The sequence below is a fragment of the Podarcis vaucheri genome (assembly GCF_965113315.1).
Source record: "Podarcis vaucheri genome assembly, chromosome: 2".
Classification (NCBI taxonomy): domain Eukaryota; kingdom Metazoa; phylum Chordata; class Lepidosauria; order Squamata; family Lacertidae; genus Podarcis; species Podarcis vaucheri.
This window is the reverse complement of record NC_138760.1, coordinates 122,797,114-122,819,327: the sequence shown is the minus strand read 5'-3', so window position 1 is coordinate 122,819,327 and position 22,214 is coordinate 122,797,114. Positions and strand designations below refer to the sequence as shown.

At 47.9% G+C, this 22,214-nt stretch overlaps 1 protein-coding gene across 7 annotated transcripts; it reads right to left on the bottom strand.

Annotated features, from left to right (window-relative positions):
* Window positions 1-1,297: 1,297 nt before the first annotated feature.
* LOC309524697 (zinc finger protein 446-like) lies at window positions 1,298-13,859 on the bottom strand. 7 transcript variants are annotated; one of them, XM_082209604.1, is made up of 6 exons: window positions 12,426-13,852; window positions 10,390-10,498; window positions 9,580-9,722; window positions 8,013-8,139; window positions 6,678-6,887; window positions 1,298-3,453 (listed from the first exon to the last, which is right to left on the bottom strand). In XM_082209604.1, exons 1-6 carry the CDS (start codon window positions 13,170-13,172, stop codon window positions 2,534-2,536), a joined length of 2,256 nt encoding a protein of 751 aa, XP_082065730.1. In that variant the 5' UTR covers window positions 13,173-13,852; the 3' UTR covers window positions 1,298-2,533. The 7 variants fall into 7 exon arrangements, 5 of the variants coding, with proteins under 5 accessions (XP_082065730.1, XP_082065732.1, XP_082065731.1 ...); XM_082209606.1 differs by having other exon boundaries at window positions 9,643-9,722; XM_082209605.1 differs by having other exon boundaries at window positions 10,390-10,486; window positions 12,426-13,851.
* Between the last annotated feature and the right edge of the window lie 8,355 nt (window positions 13,860-22,214).

Sequence of the window (22,214 nt, the reverse complement as noted above, 5' to 3'; positions counted from 1 at the left end):
GCAAAGTTCTTAACCCGAGGTACTATTTCTGGGTTAGCGGAGTCTGTAACCTGAAGTGTCTGTAACCTGAAGCGTCTGTAACCCGAGGTACCACTGTATCTCTGTTGATGTAGCTCAGAATAGCATTAGCTTTTTTTCACTGCTGCGTCACACTGTTGACTCATGTTAAGCTTGTGGTCTACCAAGACCCCTAGATTCTTCTCACATGTACTGCTAGTAAAGCCAGGTGTCTCCTTGCTTATATTTGTGCCCAGTTCAACTTAGTCAGAAAGCCCAAAAGGACAACTCTCCCTTATGTTTTGGAATGTCAAGACTTCTCATTGATTAAAAAAAAAGTATTGTCATCTTTTTAAACATATAGTTGTTGGCTTCTTAAAACACTCTGCCATTTTATGCAAGAGACACTTCCTGTCATGGCCACCCCAGCCCTCCTCTCTAGAAAGGAAAAAGGAACAGGGGCACCCTCTATCCAGGGCCGTGAGGGCCACCTCAAAAAAATTAAATGATGGGGCTCCCCCCCCCCAGTTCTGTGGCAGTCACATGCATGCCGTGAAGTGAACTGATGCACGCTTGGGAACAAACAAGTCCCCCACATTCAACTGGTCCAGCCTTCAGAAAATGTAAGACAATATGCCCCCTGCCTCCATTTCAGAACTGGAGTCTTATTTTTCTGTAATCTCACAGTGAGCCTTTACAAAACGACAGTGCCACACTCAGAGATTATTAATTAACTTTTATTCATTTTCAAAACCTTAACGAATGCAACAAAACGTAACTTGGGAGTGTTTCCCTCCAAGAAAACAGGAGGCTTGTCAAAGGAGAAATAAAGGTCACAAAAGTGCAAACCAGAACAAGTCAAAATGCTTTTAACGCAGTAAACAACTCCATGCCTTTGAGGTGGCCTTCTCATAAGATCTTATAGAGGCATCTATAGGACGCGGGTGGCGCTGTGGGCTAAAGCCTCAGCGCCTAGGGCTTGCCGATCGAAAGGTCGGCGGTTCGAATCCCCGCGGCGGGGTGCGCTCCCGCTGCTCGGTCCCAGCGCCTGCCAACCTAGCAGTTCGAAAGCACCCCCGGGGGCAAGTAGATAAATAGGTACCGCTTACCAGCGGGAAGGTAAACGGCGTTCCGTGTGCGGCTCTGGCTCGCCAGAGCAGCGTTGTCACGCTGGCCACGTGACCCGGAAGTGTCTCCGGACAGCGCTGGCCCCCGGCCAATAGATGTGAGATGGGCGCACAAACCCCACAGTCTGTCAAGACTGGCCCGTTCGGGCAGGGGTACCTTTACCTTTTATAGGACGAATGGGTGTCAAATATGCACAGGAGGATAATGGATCCAAGAATTTTTGGACCACAATGTTTCCCCACTGTTCAGTTGAGAGCACAATCCCAAAACCAGTGGTTTTCAACCACTGTGCCATGGCACCCTGGGGTGCCTTGAATGGTGGTCAGGGGTGCCACGGGCAACACTGGCCTCTGTCCCTCTTTCCTTCCCTCCCTCCTCGGATGCCCTCTCATGTCTCTGCTTCCCAGGCCCCTGTGGGGCAGCGTGAGGAGGCACCTCTCCTTGGGGCTGAGCAGCTGCCCGGAGGACTCCCAAGGAGAGGGGAGAGAGAAGGCCAAGTCTCCCCATCACCTGTAGGGCAGCTGAGGGGGAGGGGCGGCGGACACAAGTCCCCCACTGCCATTTTGGGCAGCGCAGAGCCTTCAGGTGCCCAAGCCACTATGTCACTCCCAGGAGAGTTGCGGGGCTCAGGCGCACTGCAGGTCCCGCAGTTAAGTGTAGCGGCCAGTGCACCCCCCCCCAGCTATGCCTCTGGAAACACTCCACAAGTGAGCAGAATTAAGCATTCAATGGCAAACCTTCCGAGGCCATAAGCTTTCTGTTCACCTGTGACACAATGTCTGGCTTTACGAGGATGTGCGTAAGCTGGTTAAAGTGAAGCCATGACCGTGGGCTGATGAAAACTGGTGACGGAGGGAGGATCCTTGACCCGACGGTGTCGGCAGAGCTCTTATCGCCTCCCTGCTGCTAGATGTTCTGCTTTCAACAGCAGCTGCAGATATTCCTGCAGTGGGATATTACATGTTCTCAGTCCTGCTAAGCATTTTCTTTCCCTCTGGATTCTCTGATGTGCAACAAGCCAATGTGCCAAATCGGTGTGTTTTAAGTAGGCACAGACAAATAAAATGAAGTTGGGATGAAATGCCTCAACGGAGAGGACTAGAACAGTGTGTTCCTAACCATGTCAGTCTTGCTGAATTCAATGGGGTTTATGTCCAGGATAAAGTGGGGTGAGGATTGCAGCCCAAGTTATGCGATTATAGCCACAACTACAGTATTCGGCTTATGCATGCTTCCTCACCACTGCATTTTCGTGGGTAAGCTTTTAGTTTCAGCATGCATTATGTATATTGATGGGCGGGGTATAAATGATAAGATTGTTGATATTGTTATACGTTTATGAGTAACTGGTGCCTTGTGACTAACATATTTGAGACTTGGAGTCTAACTGAAAGTGGACATAGTTATTCTACGGGCTTTCCGAGAGCTTTTTGAGCTCAATCCCATTTTGAGGCCTAATGGTGGCTACTCCCAGTGGGAATATGGCCACTGGTACAGATATGGCAGGGGCCTGCACAGCAAACATGCTGCCCCGATTTGAACTCTCCCCACCCTCAGAGGACGCAGGCCTCGGGAGCGTCCTGTGAGTTCTCTGGTGTCTTTTCAACGTATCTCTCTGGGAAAAGCCCTTCCCACATTCGGGGCATTGGAACAGTTCCCCAGTATGGATGCCCTGGTGCCTAACTAAGTGCGTTCTCTGCCGGAAGCTTCTCCCACACTGTGAACATCCGTATGGTTTCTCTCCCGTATGGATTCTATGATGTCTTGCTAACTCTGCTCTGAAGGTGAAGTTTTTCCCGCACACAGAACATTCGTAGGGTTTCCTTCCTGAATTCTTGTTCCGATGTCTATGTCTGAAGCGTTTCTCATCTTTGGGGCATTTGTGGGAGCTCTCTTCTGTGCGGCTGTCCTGGTGTCCAACGAATTCCTCTCTCCCACATAAATTTTCACCACATGCAGGCAAGGCATTTTGTTTCTCCCCCCTAAGTATTCCCTGTAGTTTCTCAAGGCAACATACAGACTGGCTGTCTCTCGCTGATGCGGGGCACTCAAAAGGGTTCTCTGACTTATATTTTCTCCTGCAGGGCTTTCCACTGTCTGTGGCTTTGCTAACAGAGACTGCAATAACTCCTGGGAGGCATTGTGTTTCTCTCTTCACCGGCTGCTTCTCCTGTTGCCCTTTGGAATTATTTTTCTCCTCAGGATTTCCAGGTGTCACAGCTGAAATATCCCGACGGAATTCTCCCGCTAACGCCCTGTGCATTTCTTTCGGCAAATTCTCTCCCAACCGGGATTTCTCCATCTTCGTCCAGCACCTGTCTTGTTCACCTGAAGAGAAAGAGAGAGGAATTTTGTCCAAGCTCTGGTCACCTCTTTTCTAGACTCTTGCAACCTCCTCCCTCCTGGCTTTCTCTGTCCTGCCAGAGCTCCCTTTCTAGGCAATTCTGAATCTTCTCCGCTACACCCCCATCATTCTCCAGTCTCCACCCCCATCATTCTGCCCGGACGCTGAGGTCCAGCGCTGAGGGCCTTCTGGCGGTTCCCTCATTGCGAGAAGCAAAGCTACAGGGAACCAGGCAGAGGGCCTTCTCGGTAGTGGCGCCCGCCCTGTGGAACGCCCTTCCAGCAGATGTCAAAGCGATAAACAACTACCTGACATTCAGAATACATCTTAAGGCAGCCCTGTTCAGGGAAGTTTTTAACGTGTGATATTTTACTGTATTTTTGGTTTTTATGGAAGCCGCCCAGAGTGGCTGGGGAGGCCCAGCCAGATGGGCGGGGTATAAATAAATTATTATTATTATTATTATTATTATTATTATTATTATTATTACACTCAGCTTTTTCTCTCAACTTCTAGCCATGCATCACCACTGTCTCCACAAGTGAGGCTCTCCTCTTCACTCGGTTCTGCTCCTGGGAGAGGTGCCTTTTGTGACATCTCTAAATTAAGATGTTAAAGCCAAGTGCGCCTATTTGGGTCTGCTTGCACTAAATCAGTTTGTTGCAGAGGAAAGTCATCTTCCACGCTGTAAATGAGACTGTCCTCAACCATTCTGTCAGCCATTATCTCTCATCACGGCTTTAAAGGTAAAGGTACCCCTGACCATTAGGTCCAGTCGCGGACAACTCTGGGGTTATGCACTCATCTCGCTTTATTGGCCGAGGGAGCCGGTGTACAGCTTCTGGGTCATGTGGCCAGCATGACTAAGCCACTTCTGGTGAAGCAGAGCAGCGCACAGAAATGCCATTTACCTTCCCACCAGAGTGGTACCAACTTATCTACTTGCACTTGACGTGCTTTCGAACTGCTAGGTTGGCAGGAGCTGGGACCAAGCAACGGAAGCTCACCCCATTGCGGGGATTCGAACCGCCGACCTTCTGATTGGCAGGCCCCAGGCTCTGTGGTTTAGACCACAGCGCCACCCATGTCCCCATCACGGCTTTATGAAGGGGCAAGAAACATAAATTCCAGGAGTTTTGCTTTCTGAAGGAAACATGATACCTCTGGTTCCTCAGTAGGTTTCAGCGCCCTCAGAAAAAGCAATTCCTGGGGTACATTGGGGGTAAATGAGGAAAACAACAATGTATTATAGTTTGTTCTAAAGGCTGGTATCAAAAACCTGTAATTTTAATTAAGTCCACAATGCCAGGTAGCAGACTTTTTTTTAGGATTGCAGTCTAAACCTGTCTACTTCTCCCTAATAGCTAAAGTACTTTATGGATAAATGGTTATGTTCACAGGGGCCAGCAACAGCAGTTTGACTGGCTAAATCAGCTGTGGGGAACATTTGACCCTCCAGATGTTACTGAACTCCAACTCCCATCATCCCTGGCTATGTTCAGCAACATCTGGAGGGTCAAATGTTCCCCACACTTGGACTAACCCCCACTCCCAAGTGTTCCGTCTAATACAAAACCAGTTTCAACTAATCACAAAGAAGATATATTTGGGGCACTGAAGACCCTGATCACCTGCCCCCTTTCCATACTATCAGCCATGTCTCCATATTATGGCTTCCCTGTTGAAGTGAGAAGGGGACAACTCAGAATCAGACTCTGGGAATTGTATATCAAGAGGTCAGTACAGGCCTCTGGGCTGCCAAAAGACCCACCCCAAACCCTAGTTCCCAATGCTCCTTGAGGAAAAAGCAATGACAAGTAGAACAGTTTAATTCCAAGCAGTTTGACACATGAGATATTCCACTAACTATGTCCCAGTATGCAGTTTTTAAGACTGCAGCCACTAAAGGTAAAGGTAAAGGGATCCCTGACCATTAGGTCCAGTCGTGGCCGACTCTGGGGTTGCGGCGCTCATCTCGCTTTACTGGCCGAGGGAGCCGGTGTACAACTTCCAGGTCATGTGGCCAGCATGACTAAGCCGCTTCTGGCGAACCAGAGCAGCGCACGGAAACGCCGTTTACCTTCCCGCCGGAGTGGTACCTATTTATCTACTTGCACTTTGACCTGCTTTCGAACTGCTAGGTTGGCAGGAGCAGGGACTGAGCAACAGGAGCTCACCCCGTCACGGGGATTCGAATCGCCGACCTTCTGATCAGCAAGCCCTAGGCTCAGTGGTTTAACCCACAGTGCCACCTGCGTCCCATACTGCAGCCACTATTGACAAGATAAAAAATGGTTTCTGGAACTTCCTTCACTAGGAGAGCATGCCCCTGAGGAGCTGTGGGCAAACGTAATTCATAGTGGCCACCCACTTGCTATTGAGAGTATAGAGAAAGTGGAATCTGTGGTGATAGGATCTGATGGCAGACAATATGAAAGGTGCTCTGGTGCTTAGCCAATCTTTCCTGGCTTTTCCTTGTGGCATTTGTAAGGTCTCTTGTGAGTGCTCTGATGAACTTGAAACAGTTACTCTCTGCTATGGGTCCTCTGATGACCCATCAGGTGCTGTCGCCGCCTGAAGCGCTTATCGCACTCGGGACATTGGTACGGTTTCTCTCCGGTATGGATCCTCTGATGAACCTTCAAGTCCCCTCTCTGACCGAAGCATTTCCTGCAGTGAGAGCATTTGTATGGTTTCTCTCTAGTGTGGACCCTCCGGTGTCTGCACAGGTTTTCTCCCCGGCTGAAGCTTTTCCCGCACTCAAGGCACCTGTAGGGTTTCTCTCCAGTATGAATCCTCTGGTGCCTTGTTAAATCTGCTCTGGAAGTGAAGCTTTTCCTGCATGTGGAACATTCATGCTTCTTCCTTCCTGAAGGAATGTCCCGATGATTCTGCGGCCTGCATCTGAAACTTTGGCCACCCTCAAGACTTTCCTTGGGTTCTTCTTCTGTGCAAATATTCTGGTGGCCAACAAAAGGGTTTCTTCCACACTTGGCAGGTGCATGTTGTTTCCCTCCTGTAAGCATCCCCTGAGGTTTACAGAAGCAACGCTTTGTCTGGCTTTCTTTGCCCCACGGAGGATGTTCACTGGGGTCCTCCCCAGGGTGACTCACAACAAGCCCTGACTTGTCGTTGTGTTTCCTCCCATACCCAGAAAATGGAAGCTTCTCCCCCTCTATGGGCCCTGAGGAGGTCAGGATAACAACACCTGGAATAACTTCTGTGCGCTCGCTGCGTTCTCCCTCTCTCTCCACTGGCTTCTTCTGTCGCCCTTTCCCCTCACATGGCTGCTCGTGAGTTTCAGACATCAGAGGAAAATCCCACTGAGGTACTTCTGCGCATGACCTGTGTATGTCCTCTAGCAAAGTCTCTCCCCGCTGAGATGTTTCCCTCTTGATGCAACATCTCTTTTGTTCACCTGAAGAGACAGAGAGAGGGGTTTTGTCCATGCTCTGGTCTTTCCTAGAAGCCTGCAGCCTCCTTCCTCTCCTCACTATTTGCCCTTCCGCATCATCAAAATATATCTGCTAAGCTCAAGCTTTATTTCTCTCTCTCCCTACCTCCAGCCAGATATCAACTCCTCTCCTTACATCCCAGGCTGTGCAGATTGTTCACTTAACCCAGGCTGGTTTGTGGCCTCTCTAAATAAAGGGAATAAATATGGCTATTTTATTCTATGTGTGCAGAAACTGCTTCAGCTAATCCTGCACGGAAGGAATTTGGGGCACTGAGTGCTATCGGGCATGTCTCACACGTTGGCTCCTGTTTTGAAGGGGCAAAAGGGACATCTCACACTCAGGTCCCGGGAATTGTGCTATCTGAAGCAAACCAAGGCCTCTGGTTTCCCAAGAGTTTTCAACACCCACAGAAAAAGCAATTCTTAGTCATCCAAGGAAAGACCTACATTGGCTCCCAGTACGTTTCCGACCACAATTCAAAGTGTTGGTGTTAACCTTTAAAGCCCTAAACGGCCTCGGCCCAGTATACCTGAAGGAGCGTCTCCACCCCCATCGTTCTGCCCGGATGCTGAAGTCCAGAGCCGAGGGCCTTCTGGCGGTTCCCTCATTGCGAGAAGCAAAGCTACAGGGCCTTCTCGGTAGTGGCGCCCGCCCTGTGGAACGCCCTCCCATCAGATGTCAAAGAGATAAACAACTACCTGACATTTAGAAGATATCTGAAACTTCAGGGAAATTTTTAATGTGTGACATTTTAATGTATTTTTAATCTTTGTTGGAAGCCGCCCAGAGTGGCTGGAGAAACCCAGGCAGATGGTTGGGGTAAAAATAATAAATTATTATTATTATTATTATTATTATTATTATTATTATTATTATCCAGCCTCTGCTAAAAAAAGCTCCAAGGAAGGAGAGTCCACCACCTCCCAAGAGAGACTGTTCCACTGTCAAACAGCTCTTACTGTTATTCCTAATGTTTTTGTATTTATGACTTGTACTGCAGTACACAGAATTGGGGAAAAGGCTCTTTCTTCCTCTTTCGAATTCCAAAAACAGCAAGTTGTTTACTGGACTTCAGCGACCCTTACCAAAAGACAGGACATTTCCATTGTCCTCTGGTAGGACTTGCCAGAATATAGTCTGTTGGCCTGGCTGCGTTGGAGTCCTTTCAAACATGTGCAAAGGCACGCCGGTCTCCTTGGAATTTGGCAGTCCCTGGAAACATAAAACACCCAAACACTGCCATCAGATGCTGTTGCATAAGAAACAATGCAAATGCACAGAATGATGCTAATGTCCTTTCCCCCCATAAACCAACAAACAAACCCCAGAGAGTTTCAGCTCTCAAGCCACTTGTAAAAATACAAAATTAAACACTGAGGAAAAGCTGCACTCTGCACTGTGACTTAGAAAAGGATGGTGAATACACACTGGGAACATAAATAGCTGTAGTCACCTATGGAATTGGGAAAGGAGTACGGCAAGGCTGTATATTATCTCCCTGCTTATTTAACTTATATGCAGAATTCATCATGCGAAAGGCTGGGCTGGATGAATCCCAAGCCGGAATTAAGATTGCTGGAAGAAATATCAACAACCTCAGATATGCAGATGACACAACCTTGATGGCAGAAAGTGAAGAGGAATTAAAGAACCTTTTAATGTGGGTGAAAGAGGAGAGCGCAAAATATGGTCTGGAGCTCAACATCAAAAAAACGAAGATCATGGCCACTGGTCCCATCACCTCCTGGCAAATAGAAGGGGAAGAAATGGAGGCAGTGAGAGATTTTACTTTCTTGGACTCCATGATCACTGCAGATGGTGACAGCAGTCACAAAATTAAAAGACGCCTGCTTCTTGGGAGAAAGGTGATGGTAAACCTAGACAGCATCTTAAAAAGCAGAGACATCACCTTGCCAACAAAGGTCCGTATAGTTAAAGCCATGGTTTTCCCAGTAGTGGTGTTTGGAAGTGAGAGCTGGACCATAAAGAAGGCTGATTGCCGAAGAATTGATGCTTTTGAATTATGGTGCTGGAGGAGACTCTTGAGAGTCCCATGGACTGCAAGAAGATCAAACGTGTCCATTCTTAAGGAAATCAGCCCTGAGTGCTCACTGGAAGGACACATACTGAAGCTGAGGAACCTCATGAGAAGAGAAGACTCCCTGGAAAAGACCCTGATGTTGGGAAAGATGGAGGGCACAAGGAGAAGGGGACGACAGAGGACGAGATGGCTGGACAGTGTTCTCGAAGCTACAAACATGCGTCTGACCAAACTGCGGGAGGCAGTGGAAGATAGGAGTGCCTGGCGTGCTCTGGTCCATGGGGTCACGAAGAGTCGGACACGACTAAACAACTAAACAACAACAACAACAACAACAACAACAACAACAACAACAAGTCACCTATGGAGAACAAACGCCATCTGCAGGTGGACAAGGCAAGGAAGTGTCAAAAACTGGGAGTTTTTTTTTTTGCTTCTTAAAATGAAACCAGCATGCTATAAACAACTAACAACAACTGTTTTTGTGGACAGTTTGCTGAGTTGCTGCTGCTTCTTTAGCTGGGCTCTAAAATTAGCCCTACTAGGGCAGAAATACCCTGAGGCAGAACAAGAGGGAAATCAGCAAACTGTGGTAAAAGCAAGACTTTTACCTCCTCTCCTTGCACACTGAGACCCCGGCCCCGGGAAGCAATGCTGTGGTCTCCAAAGGTCACCTCACTCAGGACCACTTCAGCCATCTCCCCTTCAGGAGGAAGCAACAAACCGGAATTACTTGAGCTTTTGATGTCGCCACCTGCAAAGGATGGAAAGGACAATTTCAGAAGGGAAACCTGGCCACCCCTTCCCTTGGAGGTTTTTAGGCAGAGGTTGGATGGTCACCTGTTATGGATGTTTTAGTTGAGATTCCTGCATTGCAGGGGGTTGGACTAGATGACCCCTGGGTCCCTTCCAACTGTACAACTCTATAACTGGATGGCAGCAGTTCACATCATGCCTAGCTAGAGCATCCTACAGAGGATCTGTCCTCCAAATTCTAGTACTAGATCAAGTCACAATCAAAGGAAAATTGACTAGAAAATCTGGAAAACCTGGGCCAGACTTGAATATGCAGTTATTTGGTACTTTGTGGTTGCTTCGCCTGAACATACAACAAATTATTTTGGCGAGAGGCTAGTTTTGGCACCTCTGAAGTGACCTTGCGCTGTTGTGTAGAATAGGGAAATTCAACAGGTGCAGTGCTTCATCATCCCCTGCGTGACAAATCTCACCTGCCAAAATCTCATCACCACACAGCTTAAAGGCACAAGAGACTTCCGTTACACCTAGTTGTCCAAATTACACCACTCATACAAAAGGTGCAAAACTCTTAGGTCCCCATCTCTTCCTTGGAGTAACCCCTGACTTACTTCTGATCAAACACGGTTAGGACTGCGATGTTAGTCGCTCTTGTGAATCCTTACCTAGCAAACTGATCTCCTTATCTCTGTCTTTATAGATCCGTCCTTGAGCAACGTCCGATGGCACCTCCTCTGCATCCACAGAATCCACGCACGCATCCTGCAACGGTTCCTGAATCAGTGAGGGTGGTCATACCCGGAACAGAGCGAAACAATTACAAAGAGCAAGTGGCAGGCAAAAGAGACGCACTCTGCACCCCTTAATCCTATTCCATTCCAGGTTTAATTCAACTAGCAGTGGTTTGGGGGGAGCAAATAAAGCTCATTGGCTCTCATGAGATTGTTCCAGGGCCAAGCAAGCAATATAATTGTGAATACTGCATAGGGTTGGCAAAACTGCACACACAAACACACATATCGTGGCTTCTGGACCTTTAACAGCCACATGACAGGAAGAAGAAGAATCTTGAAGCGGCCCTGGAAAGGGGCTGGGATTAGCTTTGGATGCAACCCACAGATCACCTGACAGGAAGCGTTCCTACAGGTGCGGGGTCATATCCAGAGCTAGTCCTACTCAGAGGAGACACCTTGAACTTAATGAGCATAGCTGACTTCATTGGGTGGAATTCAATAATAATAATAATAATAATAATAATAATAATAATAATTTATTATTTATACCCCGCCCATCTGGCTGGGCCTCCCCAGCCACTCTGGGCGGCTTCCATAAAAAGCAAAAATACAATAAAATATCACACGTTAAAAACTTCCCTGAACAGGGCTGCCTTAAGATGTCTCCTGAATGTCAGGTAGTTGTTTATCGCTTTGACATCTGCTGGAAGGGCGTTCCACAGGGCGGGTGCCACTACCGAGAAGGCCCTCTGCCTGGTTCCCTGTAACTTGGCCTCTCGCAGTGAGGGAACCGCCAGAAGGCCCTCGGCACTGGACCTCAGTGTCCGGGCAGAATGATGGGGGTGGAGACGCTCCTTCAGGTATACTGGACCGAGGCCGTTTAGGGCTTTAAAGGTCAGCACCAACACTTTGAATTGTGCTCGGAAACGTACATTCAACATAGAGAAGATCTACTCAAATTAATGAACATGACTAAGGTCCACTTATTTCAGAGGCTCTGCTCTGAGTAAACCTGAGTTTACCACCCCACATGAGAGATCTGCCTGCGCAAGGACTTCTGCTTGGGCAGCGGGGCTTCCCCAGCCCCCTCTGTGCCCCTCCACAATTGGTTCTGGAGCGGGGAACTCAGAACAGCACATGTGGGGTGGGAGACATGGGGCAGATCCTTCCGCCTGGCAAGCTGAAATGCTTGAGACGATGGAAAGATCAGAAGGGGATGACAATGAAGACCTCCATGCTGTATTGCCATGCTGGGAAAAGCAACAAATGTGGCCTTTCTGTCCTGCGTTGCACCTACTAAAGGCACAGTTGCCCGGCCAGAAAGAAAATGTGGCGAACTTGCATTTACGTTCCAGGGTCAATGTAAGGCTAACACTGCAATTCTAAACTAGAACTCTGTGGGGTTTACTTGGATTTACAGCCCAAACCAACACTTTTTAAAATTACATAACAAAGGTTCAGGACCTGTACCAACGGTTCAGGACTTGCTCTCGGACAGGAATGATCAAATTACATTAATAGTGGCTGAATTTTTGAGTGCTGTCCATGTAGAAAGACTGGGCCATCATAAAGAGATTTAATGGTTCTTAATTGATCGGTGATGCGGTAGTGTTGTATTGTATTATTTATGCAAATTGATTTTCTCTGGAGTTAAAGATCTGACTAGGAAAACCTTGTTATGTTGAGCTCTCATTTTATACAAATTGTAAATGGTGTCTGTTTGATAATGTGTGGTTTGCTATGCCTAATAAAGGTTGTTATTATTGTTGTTGTTGTTGTTAATTACCAAACAAAAATGCTGTTCTTTTTTTCTCTGCCTGTCTTGGCAAAACCCCACAGGAATGTTCCCCAAATTTCTTGGTTGGAGTCATGAAAAGTTAAGGCTCTCTTTCAGAGGGGATACATGTAAACACTTAGCACATGCCTAAAACACATTCCATGTCCAGTTAAATGCATTATTCTCCCACCTGCCACTCTGCAGCCTCGGCCAAGTCTTGCTGGCTGGCCATCAGGAACTCCTCTGCCAGGGCCACCGCCTGCGAACACGACTCCGGTCCTCCTGCTCGGATCCAGCTCTGCAACTCTGGCGGGAGGCTGGCCAGGAACTGCTCCAGGACCAGCAGCTCCAGGATCTGCTCCTTGCTGCGTCTCTCCGGCTTCAGCCACCGGTGGCAGAGATCCTGCAGCTGCAGGTGGATCCTCCGGGGGTCTTCCACCTGCTGGCAGCAGAACTGCCGGAAGTGCTGGCGCTCAGCCTCCGTCCTCAGGGCGGCCCCTTGCAAGATGACCACCTTCACCTTCCCATAATCCTCTCTGTCTCCGGCTTCCAGGCTCCGGAAGGCCTCGTCTGCTTCTCCGCTCAGCGCAGGCAGGAGCCGGGCCGCCCACTCTCCTCTGGGCCAGCGGCAGGCTTTGGCCACTTGCTCAAAGGAGGCCAGGAAGGCCTGGGCGTCTTCCCAGGGGGCAGACTCGGGCGTCTCTGGGGGGCTTCCCCCTTCTGGCTGAAGGGGCTGCAGGGTCTTCAGGAACTGCTGCCACTGGGCTTCCCATCGCTCTTGCCTCCCCTTGCCGGGTCCCCCTTTGCCGTCTTCAGACGCTCCACAGCCTGACTGCCTGGTTGTATATTCAGAGGAAACTGCTCCGATAGGCTTTGTTGCTCCTTCTGATCCCCCTTTAGGTTCAGTGCCTGCAAATGTTTGCTCTATCATCTTCATTCCAACTCTTGAGGTAAAAGCTAGCGATAAACTTTTTTGCTGGTTGGCTCTAGGGGGAAGGAAGACCCTTACCAGTTCTTGATATTGATGGAAACAGAGAGATGTTCAGTCCAAGGAGCTCTCAGAGAGGAAGGTTCAGGTCTGATGAAATTTGCTTGGTGGCAAAAGAGCTGCAATTGGCCGAGGACCCCAGTAGTCTGAAGACCCTGGGGTCTTCCTGAGTTGAAACTAAAGAAACACACAAACACACACACAATAGAGTCAAGGAAAACAAAAGCCAAAAAGTGGTTAGCAATCAGGGTGGTGGGGGCACATTCAGTGTTAGAAACTGAGATATGAAAGCTAGGAGCTAAATGGCAGCTTAAACCTAGGTTATGGGCGCAACAAGGGAATGTCTAGGCATTTCTTTTTAATAACAAGAATACAAAGCTGAAAATGAATGAACTGCAGCGAAATATTACGTTCATTTTTCACCTTGTCCAGTCCTTCCGCTGTCGTCGTCTCCACCGTAATATTCTTAAGAGTGTCTCTTCAGGGAGTAGATGGAAGTGGCGAGGCAGAAAAATGTCCTCCTTTCCTTCCACTCTGCAGTTTTAATCTGAAATCCTAGGCACAGTACTGCGCCCAGAGCTCAGAAACTGCTCACGCTAATGAAATTCCGTGTTATATAATGCACCTAGAACAATGGGAGTTTTGAACACGGGGCACATTCTCTAGAAAAAGTGAACTATCAACCCCCATATCAATAGAGAATCATAGAGTCGGAAGGGATCTTGACGGTCATCTAGTCCAACCACCTGCGATGCAGGAATCTCAGTTAAAAGCATCCCTGACAGATGGTCATCCAACCTCTGCTTAATAACCTCCAAGGAAGGAGAGTCCACCACCTTCTGAAGGAGACTATTCCAGTCTTACTGTCAGAAAGCTTTTCCTGATGTTTAGTCGGAGTCTCCCTTCTTGTAACTTGAAACCATTCGTTTGAGTCCTACCCTCCAGAGCAGGAGTAAACAAACATGCACCCTCTTCCATGGGACAGCCCTTGAGATATTTGAAGATGGCTACTGTATTTTTCGCCCTATCGGACACACTTTTCCCCCTCCAAAAATGAAGGGGAAATGTGTGTGCGTCCTATGGGGCGAATACAGGCTTTCGCTGAAGCCTGGAGAGCGAGAGGGGTCGGTGCGCACTGACCCCTCTTGCTCTCCAGGCTTCAGGAGAGCACCGTCGCCAGCCCCGCAAACTCGGGGGACAGCGGGAGGCGCAGCGCGCCTTTCCCGCTGTCCCCCGACTTGGTTAGAAGGCTGGCGGGGGGGGAGAAGCCTGCTCCTCCCCGTCGCCAGCCCCACAAACCCGGGGGACAGCGGGAGGCGCAGCGCGCCTTTCCCACTGTCCCCCGACTTGGCTAGAAGACTGGCGGAGGGCTTTCCCCTCCTCCAGCCCCGCAAGCTCCCAGAGCGATGCCAAAGCTGCCAAAGCCCGAGCTTCCCCAGCCCCGCACCTGGGGGGGGGGATAAATTTTTTCCCTTTATCCCCCCCCCAAATCTAGGTGCGTCCTATGGGCCGGTGCGTCCTATAGGGCGAAAAATACGGTATCTTATCTCCTCTCAGTCTCTTTTTTACCAGGCTAAACATACCCAATTCCTTCAACCGTTCCTCATAAGGCTTTCTATACATCACATCACTCTTTTCCTCAGTCCCTGCTTGTGGGTTCCCTTAAGGCAGCATTTGCCAAACTTGGGTCTCCAGCAGTTTTTGAACTACAACTCCCATCATCCCTAGTTAGCAAGACCAATGGACAGGGGTGATGGGAACTGTGGTCCAAAAACAGCTGGAGGCCCAATTTTGGGAAACGCTGCCTTAAGGGAAGTGGTTGGCCACTGTGAGAACAGGATGCTGGACTACACGGGTGGCTGGCCTGATCCTGCAAGCTCTTCTTAAGTTCTTCCTTAATGGGAGCATTAACAGCCAGTGTGGCTAACAGGCTAGATCTATGAACCAGGAAGTTCACTGCTCAACTTTTAACTCTGGAATAAAATGAAAAATGAGGTTTTCCGCAAGGTATTTTTCCTGTTTCAAAAGGGAGACAGGGAAAGAAAATACACACAATGCTAAGGAGAGCATAGCAGCATATGTCAGCCCCTGCCAACCTGGTCCCCTCCATACTACAACTCCCATCGCTCCAGGGAGCATGGTCAATGGTCAGAGATTGTGGGAGTTGTAGTCCAACAACATCTGGTCCACACACGCCATAAATTTAAAGCACTACAATACCACTTTAAACAGCTATAGCTTCCCCCAAAGAATTCTGGGAGCTGTATTCAGAGTGGTATAACAATCAATTTCTATTCATAAGAAACTCTCTTCTATCCTCCTCCTGTATCTCTCCACCTTCTAGTTTCCCTGCTTTCTTTCCACCCAAAAAGCCCTCTTCAGTCTTGAAAAGCAAAATTCTCTCACAGAGAAGAAAAAGATGGGGTGTCCATTCGCAAGGAGGGGGCTGAGGCCCAGACCAATTTGTAAACAACCTTGCAGTGTAGTCTGGTGTTAAATTCACATTGCAGATACAGTGGTACTTCGGGTTAAGTACTTAATTCGTTCCACAGGTCTGTACTTAACCTGAAACTGTTCTTAACCTGAAGCACCACTTTAGCTAATGGGGCCTCCTGCTGCCGCCGTGCCATTGGAGCACAATTTCTGTTCTCATCCTGAAACAAAGTTCTTAATCTGCAGCACTATTTCTGGGTTAGCGGAGTCTGTAACCTGAAGCGTATGTAACCCGAGGTACCAGCCCTGTTCAGGGAAATTTTTAATGTGTGATATTTTAGTGTTTTTTGGTTTCTATGGAAGCCGCCCAGAGTGGCTGGGGAAACCCAGCCAGATGGGCGGGGTACAAATAATAAATTATTATTATTATTATTATTATTATTATTATTATTATTATTATTATACCACTGTACTGGAGAGCAGAGGGCAGGGTGCTGAGCTGAGCAAGACATGGTTAGACATGCTAGTCTCCTTGGGCAAGTGCTGAAATTTCCTGCACATAATCCTGCAATCCAGGGACGTGGGGTGGCGCTGTGGGTTAAACCACAGAGCCTAGGACTTGCCAATCAGAATGTCGGTGGTTCGAATCCCCGCGACGAGGTGAGCTCCCGTTGCTTGGTCCCTGCTCCTGTCAACCTAGCAGTTTGAAAGCACATCAAAGTGCAAGTAGATAAAATAGGTACCGCTCCGGCGGGAAGGTAAACGGCGTTTCCGTGCGCTGCTCTGGTTCACCAGAAGCGGCTTAGTCATGCTGGCCACATGACCTGGAAGCTGGACGCCGGCTCCCCTGGCCAATAAAGCGAGATGAGCGCCGCAACCCCAGAGTCGGTCACGACTGGACCTAATGGTCAGGGGTCCCTTTACCTTTACCTAATCCTGCAACCCAGTCCAGAATCCTGGGAGTTGTAGTTCACTCTCAGCACGCAGCTCCAATTCCCAGCACTAATAATAATAATAATAATAATAATAATAATAATTTTATTATTTATACCCTACCCATCTGGTTGGGTTTCCCCAGCAACCCTGGGCAGCTCACAGCAAATATCAGAACATACTAAAACATCCAACATCAAAAATGTCCTGCTACAGAGCTGCCTTCAGGTGTCTTCTAAAAGTCAAGATACAGTCGTAGCTTGGTTGTTGAACGGAATCCATTCCGGAAGTCCATTCGACTTCCGAAAATGTTCGAAAACCAAGGTGCAGCTTCCGATTGGCTGCAGGAGCTTCCTGCACTCAATCAGAAGCCGAGTTGGACATTTGGGTTCCAAAGAACATTCACAAACCGGAACACTCACTTCGGGGTTTGCAGCATTCGGGAGCCAAAACGTTTGAGTCAGCAAGGCGTTTGAGATCCAAGGTACAACTGTAGTTGTTTATTTCTTTAACATCTGATGGGAGGGCATTCCTCAGGGAGGGCGCCACTACAGAGAAGGCCCTCTGCCCGGTTCCCTATAACTTTGATTCTCGCAGTGAGGGAAGCGCCAGAAGACCCTTGGAAGAGAACCTCAGTGTCCAGGCTGAACAATGGGGGCAGAGATGCTCCTTCAGTTATACAGGGTCAAAGCCATTTAGGTCAGCACCAACACTTCAAATTGTGCTTAGAAATGTACTGGGAACCAATGTAGGCCTTTCAGGACCAGTGTTATATGGTCCCAACCGCAACTCCCAGTCACCAGTCTAGCTGTCGCATTCTGGATTAGTTGTAGTTTTCGGGTCACCTTCAAAGGTAGACCCACAGAGAGTGCATTGCATTTTGAGAGGAGCAGCAGCAGCAGAGAGCCGTTTGCAGGAACACGATAATAAAAATCTGTCGTTAATATCCCACCATTGCTTATGGGGGGGATGGCAAATTTGAACAACAGCAGCTTTAAATTATAGGCTTCTCCCATAATCTCGGGCCAAGGGCAGGCTGAGAGTAACTGGCAACAACATGGGAAACCTGAGTTCAAATCCCTCCACTTGGCCATGAAGCTCACTGAGTGACCTTGGGCCAATCACTGCCTGCGCTCAGCCTAATCTGTGTTTTTATATGGTAAACCGCCCTGTGATCCTCGGATAGAGGGAGGCATACTAATAATGCTAATAATGACCTACCTCTTGGGGTTGTTGTTGTTGTTGTGGGGGCCAAACGAGGAGGTGACTGGGGGACGTGCGCGCCACCTTGAGCTTCTGGGAGAGAAGAGGTTGGGGCGGGACTGCAGCAAAGAAACCCTGCGACCTATTTGTTATTATTGCTTCCCATACTACATACGCGGAGAACTGAGGCGGGGCGACTTAAAAGGGGGGCAGCCAGCGGCTACGTGGCACGTGGGGCTTCTGCGATTAACCGCGGGGCTTCGCACGCGCACCTTTGCACAATCCCGGAAGCGGCAAGAAGACACGTGTTTGTGTGTGTGTGTGCGCGCGCGTGCGTGTATGTGAGACAGAAAGAGAGCGCGCGTCTGTTGCAACTCACTTCTCCAATCGGTCCGCTTTGCTGCTGCTGTTGCGCCTATGACGCTTCCCCGGACCCCAAAATCTTCCTTCCCCGCTGCCAGCCCCCCCTTTCCTCCACCCCTACCTAAAATGCTCCATTCGCCTCTTCCTCCTCCTCCTCGGTGTTTTAATGGCGGAGCTGCAGAGGCAGAAAGACGCTCCTCCGACCGCCCCCTGTTGAAGGACTGGGTGGCTACCGGAGAAATATTTCTTTAAAAAACGAAAAAACAGTCCCTATGCATATTTGCCCCATATTTGCTTATTCCCTGCATCTAAATATGCACATTTGCTTATTCGTTGCATTGCTGCGTTTTATACTGTAAAGCGCCCTGTTCTCCTCGGGTGAAGGGCTGCGTTAGGCATTTAATAAACAACAACAATAATAATGCCCAGCTTTTTCAGGAGCTCAAGGTGGCACTCGTGGTTCTCTTACCCCGGCTTCGTTTAATCCCCAACAACAATCCTGTGACAGGAGTAGTTGACCCAATGCCACCCAATGAGCTTCATGGTCACGTTGGGATTTGAATCCGGCTCTCCCAGGTCTGACCACTCTACCACCTTGGGCTAGGAGGCAAGTATTGTTGAATCCAGGGTTGTAGTGAGTGAACCTGAGCGGGATCTGGCAGTCCAGGAGTAAAGACACATTAACCTTTAGAGGACCAAAGCACTGAAAATATTGATATGGGGGGGGTTGGACTAGATGCCCCTTGGGAATCCCTTCTATGATAGGAGAACGTCCCCCCTTCCCCAGTTTAGGTGGGGATTCATTCACTCATTCATAATTTTATTTGTATGCCGCCTTTCCATCGTTAAAACTATGCTCAAGGCGGCTTGCAATACGAAAAAAAGGCGTACGTAATTACAAACGTAACAGGAAAAGTCATAAAATTTCCCACAAAAATCCAAAAATATGTCAAACATAAAGGTACAAAAAAATATTATTAATAGAATATTATCAACAGAAACAACTCATTTCCCAACGAAACCTCAGAAAGTAATAAAAAGAAGAAGAAGAAGAAGAGTTTGGATTTGATATCCCGCCTTTCACTACCTTTAAGGAGTCAAAGCGGCTAACAATCTCCTTTTCCCTTCCTCCCCCACAACAAACACTCTGGGAGGTGAGTGGGGCTGAGAGACTTCAGAGAAGTGGGACTGGCCCAAGGTCACCCAGCAGCTGCATGTGGAGGAGCGGAGACTCGAACCCGGGTTCCCCAGATTACGAGACTACCGCTCTCAACCACTACACCACACTGGCTCTCAGGACCTAATGGTCACAACACCAGACTCCATAAACATAGCAACATCCCTAATCAGAGAACTCAGCACATTTGCAATGGTGTCGGGCCTCCATCTTTGCAAAGTCTGAGGCTATGTGCTTCAGCATGTCCCCTCACACCCAATATCATAATGAAAACTTCACAGAAATGCAGAAATGTAAATCAGGCAAAGTTCAGAAAGGTGTCTGTAGACAAGCCTATCACTCAGATTTCATAAATAAAAAAATTCCTTCCTGTAGCACCTTAAAGACCAACTAAGTTAGTTCTTGGTATAAGCTTTCGTGTGCATGCACACTTCTATACTCAGATTTTAACAATGCAAGCTAATTGTTTTCCTGGGCTTGCCAGAGCAGTTTATTGAAATGCTGAATAGACAGGTACTGAATCAATTGACTAAAGGTGGGTCCCATTCCTACCAAAGATGTTTATGTATTAGCAGGGCTTGAGACATTTGCAAATGTAAAGACTGCTGACTGTGAAGGATTGATTTTAGCAAGAACTTCCTTCTGAATGTTTGGAAGGGGCTCTTCAACTGGAGGCTAAAGTTGGTCTTGCTTTTGCTCTGTGAACTGTCCGATAGACTCAAAGATGCTTGTGGTTTTGTGGGTTGGTGGCCGGCTGGGAAATTGCCTGTTTCTGTGTCGCCATTTCCTCATGAAAATCAATACAATACATTTTTTAAAAAAAGGAAAGCTTGGGGTGAACAAAAGGCTAATGGGGAGACGTAAAGGAACTGGCAGTGTTACAGGTCCCACGTAGAAACTCCCTGCCTGTTGTTGACATCATGCAGGTGCCTTCACTCTACTCTTTTTGGCTCCTGCTAAAAATATTTAGGCCTTAAATGGCTCAGGACCACAATACCTCAAGGACCGCCCTTTTCCATATGAACCTACCTGGAGCCTGCAATCATCATCCGAGGCCCTCCTTTATGTGCCTCCTCCATGAAAGCTCTGGAGGGTGGCAATACAAGAATGGGTCTTTTCTGTGGTGGCTCCCCATTTGTGGAATGTTCTCCCCAGGGAGGTTCAGCTGGCACCTTCATTATACACCTTTAGACGCCAGGTAAAAACATTCCTCTTTAACCAGGCCTTTGGCTGATTGACATTCAATGCCCTTTTAAAATGGGGGGACGGGATGGGGGTTAATTGGGTAGTTTTTGTTTTGTATTTTGTGATTTTATATTGTGATTTTATGTTGTAACTGTCCTGAGACCTGTGGGTATAGGGCGGTATAAAAATTTAATAAAAGCCTGCAAGCTTTTAGATTGTTGTGAGTGTGTGCGCGCGCGAGGCTCTTTGCCTGAGTCCTTTTCTAATTCAGAAAGGATTCAATTGATTGAAAAGTCCTCCAGCTTCTTGGTGAGTTAATGGCCCCCTAAGTATGGGACATTAAGGTAACAACAACAACACTTTTATTAAAAAAATTCCTTCCAGTAGCACCTTAAAGACCAACTAAGTTAGTTCTTGGTATGAGCTTTCGTTTGCATGCACACTTCTTCAGATACACTGAAACAGAAGTTGCCAGATCCTTCTATATAGTGAGAAGGTGGGGAGGGGTATTACTCAGAAGGGTGGTGGGAATGGGAGATTGGCAGATAGCTGAGATGAGCCTGTTGACGACTCTTAACAACTGCAATAGGTCTTACAGGAAAAGGCAAGGGGTGAGAAGCTGAAAAATGGCTTAGTCATGTATAATGAGATAAGAATCCAATGTATTTGTTCAGACCAGGTCTTTCCATGGTTTTAAGTTTGGTAATGAGTTGCAATTCAGCAGCTTCTCTTTCCAGTCTATTTCTGAAATTCCTTTGTAGTAAAACAGCTACTTTGAGATCTTGTATAGAATGTCCTGGGAGATTGAAGTGTTCTCCTACTGGTTTCTCTGTTTTGTGATTCTTGATGTCAGATTTATGTCCGTTTATTCTTACGCCAAAGAGAAAGAGAGGGAGAACGCTCTAGAAGCAGGCTGAAAGTAGAAGGGGGAGAGAGGGCCATGCCTGACTTCTGCTGGAATTCAAGGCTATGGGGGAAGCAAGACTTTCTTGAGAGCGTTAGTGCTGTAAGACCCTCCATCATGGGCTCAGGTTGTCTATACAGTGGTACCTCAGGTTAAGTACTTACTAATTCATTCCGGAGGTCCGTACTTAACCTGAAACTGTTCTTAACCTGAAGCACCACTTTAGCTAATGGGGCCTCCTGCTGCCACCATGCTGCCGGAGCCCGGTTTCTGTTTTTATCCTGAAGCAAAGTTCTTAACCTGAAACACTATTTCTAGGTTAGCGGAGTGTGTAACCTGAAGCGTATGTAACCTGAGGTACCACTGTATGTGTAAATAAACCATCTATCCTAAATACACCAGTCTCTGCTGTGTCTTACCCAGAGGTTTGAGGCTAGAAAGGCCACTGTACAAAATTTACATTAATTGCTCCACCCATGCTTACCTCTGGCCCCGCCCACCACAGCATCTCCTAAGGTCTTTTTCTTTAGGACGGGTGCATAACTTTCACTTCAATTATGTATTAAATTATTTTCACATGTATTACTTCTTTTAACTAGGCCCCGTAAGCACTGAGTACTTAAAGCAGTCTTGCACCACTTTAAGCAATCATGGTTTCCCCCAAAGGAACCTGGGAGCTGTAGGCTCTGGCCGGGTATAAATAAAATTTATTATTATTATTATTACTACAGTATTATATTTTGTTAAGGATGCTGAGAGTTGCTAGAAAACCCCTATTGCCCTCATGAAGCTA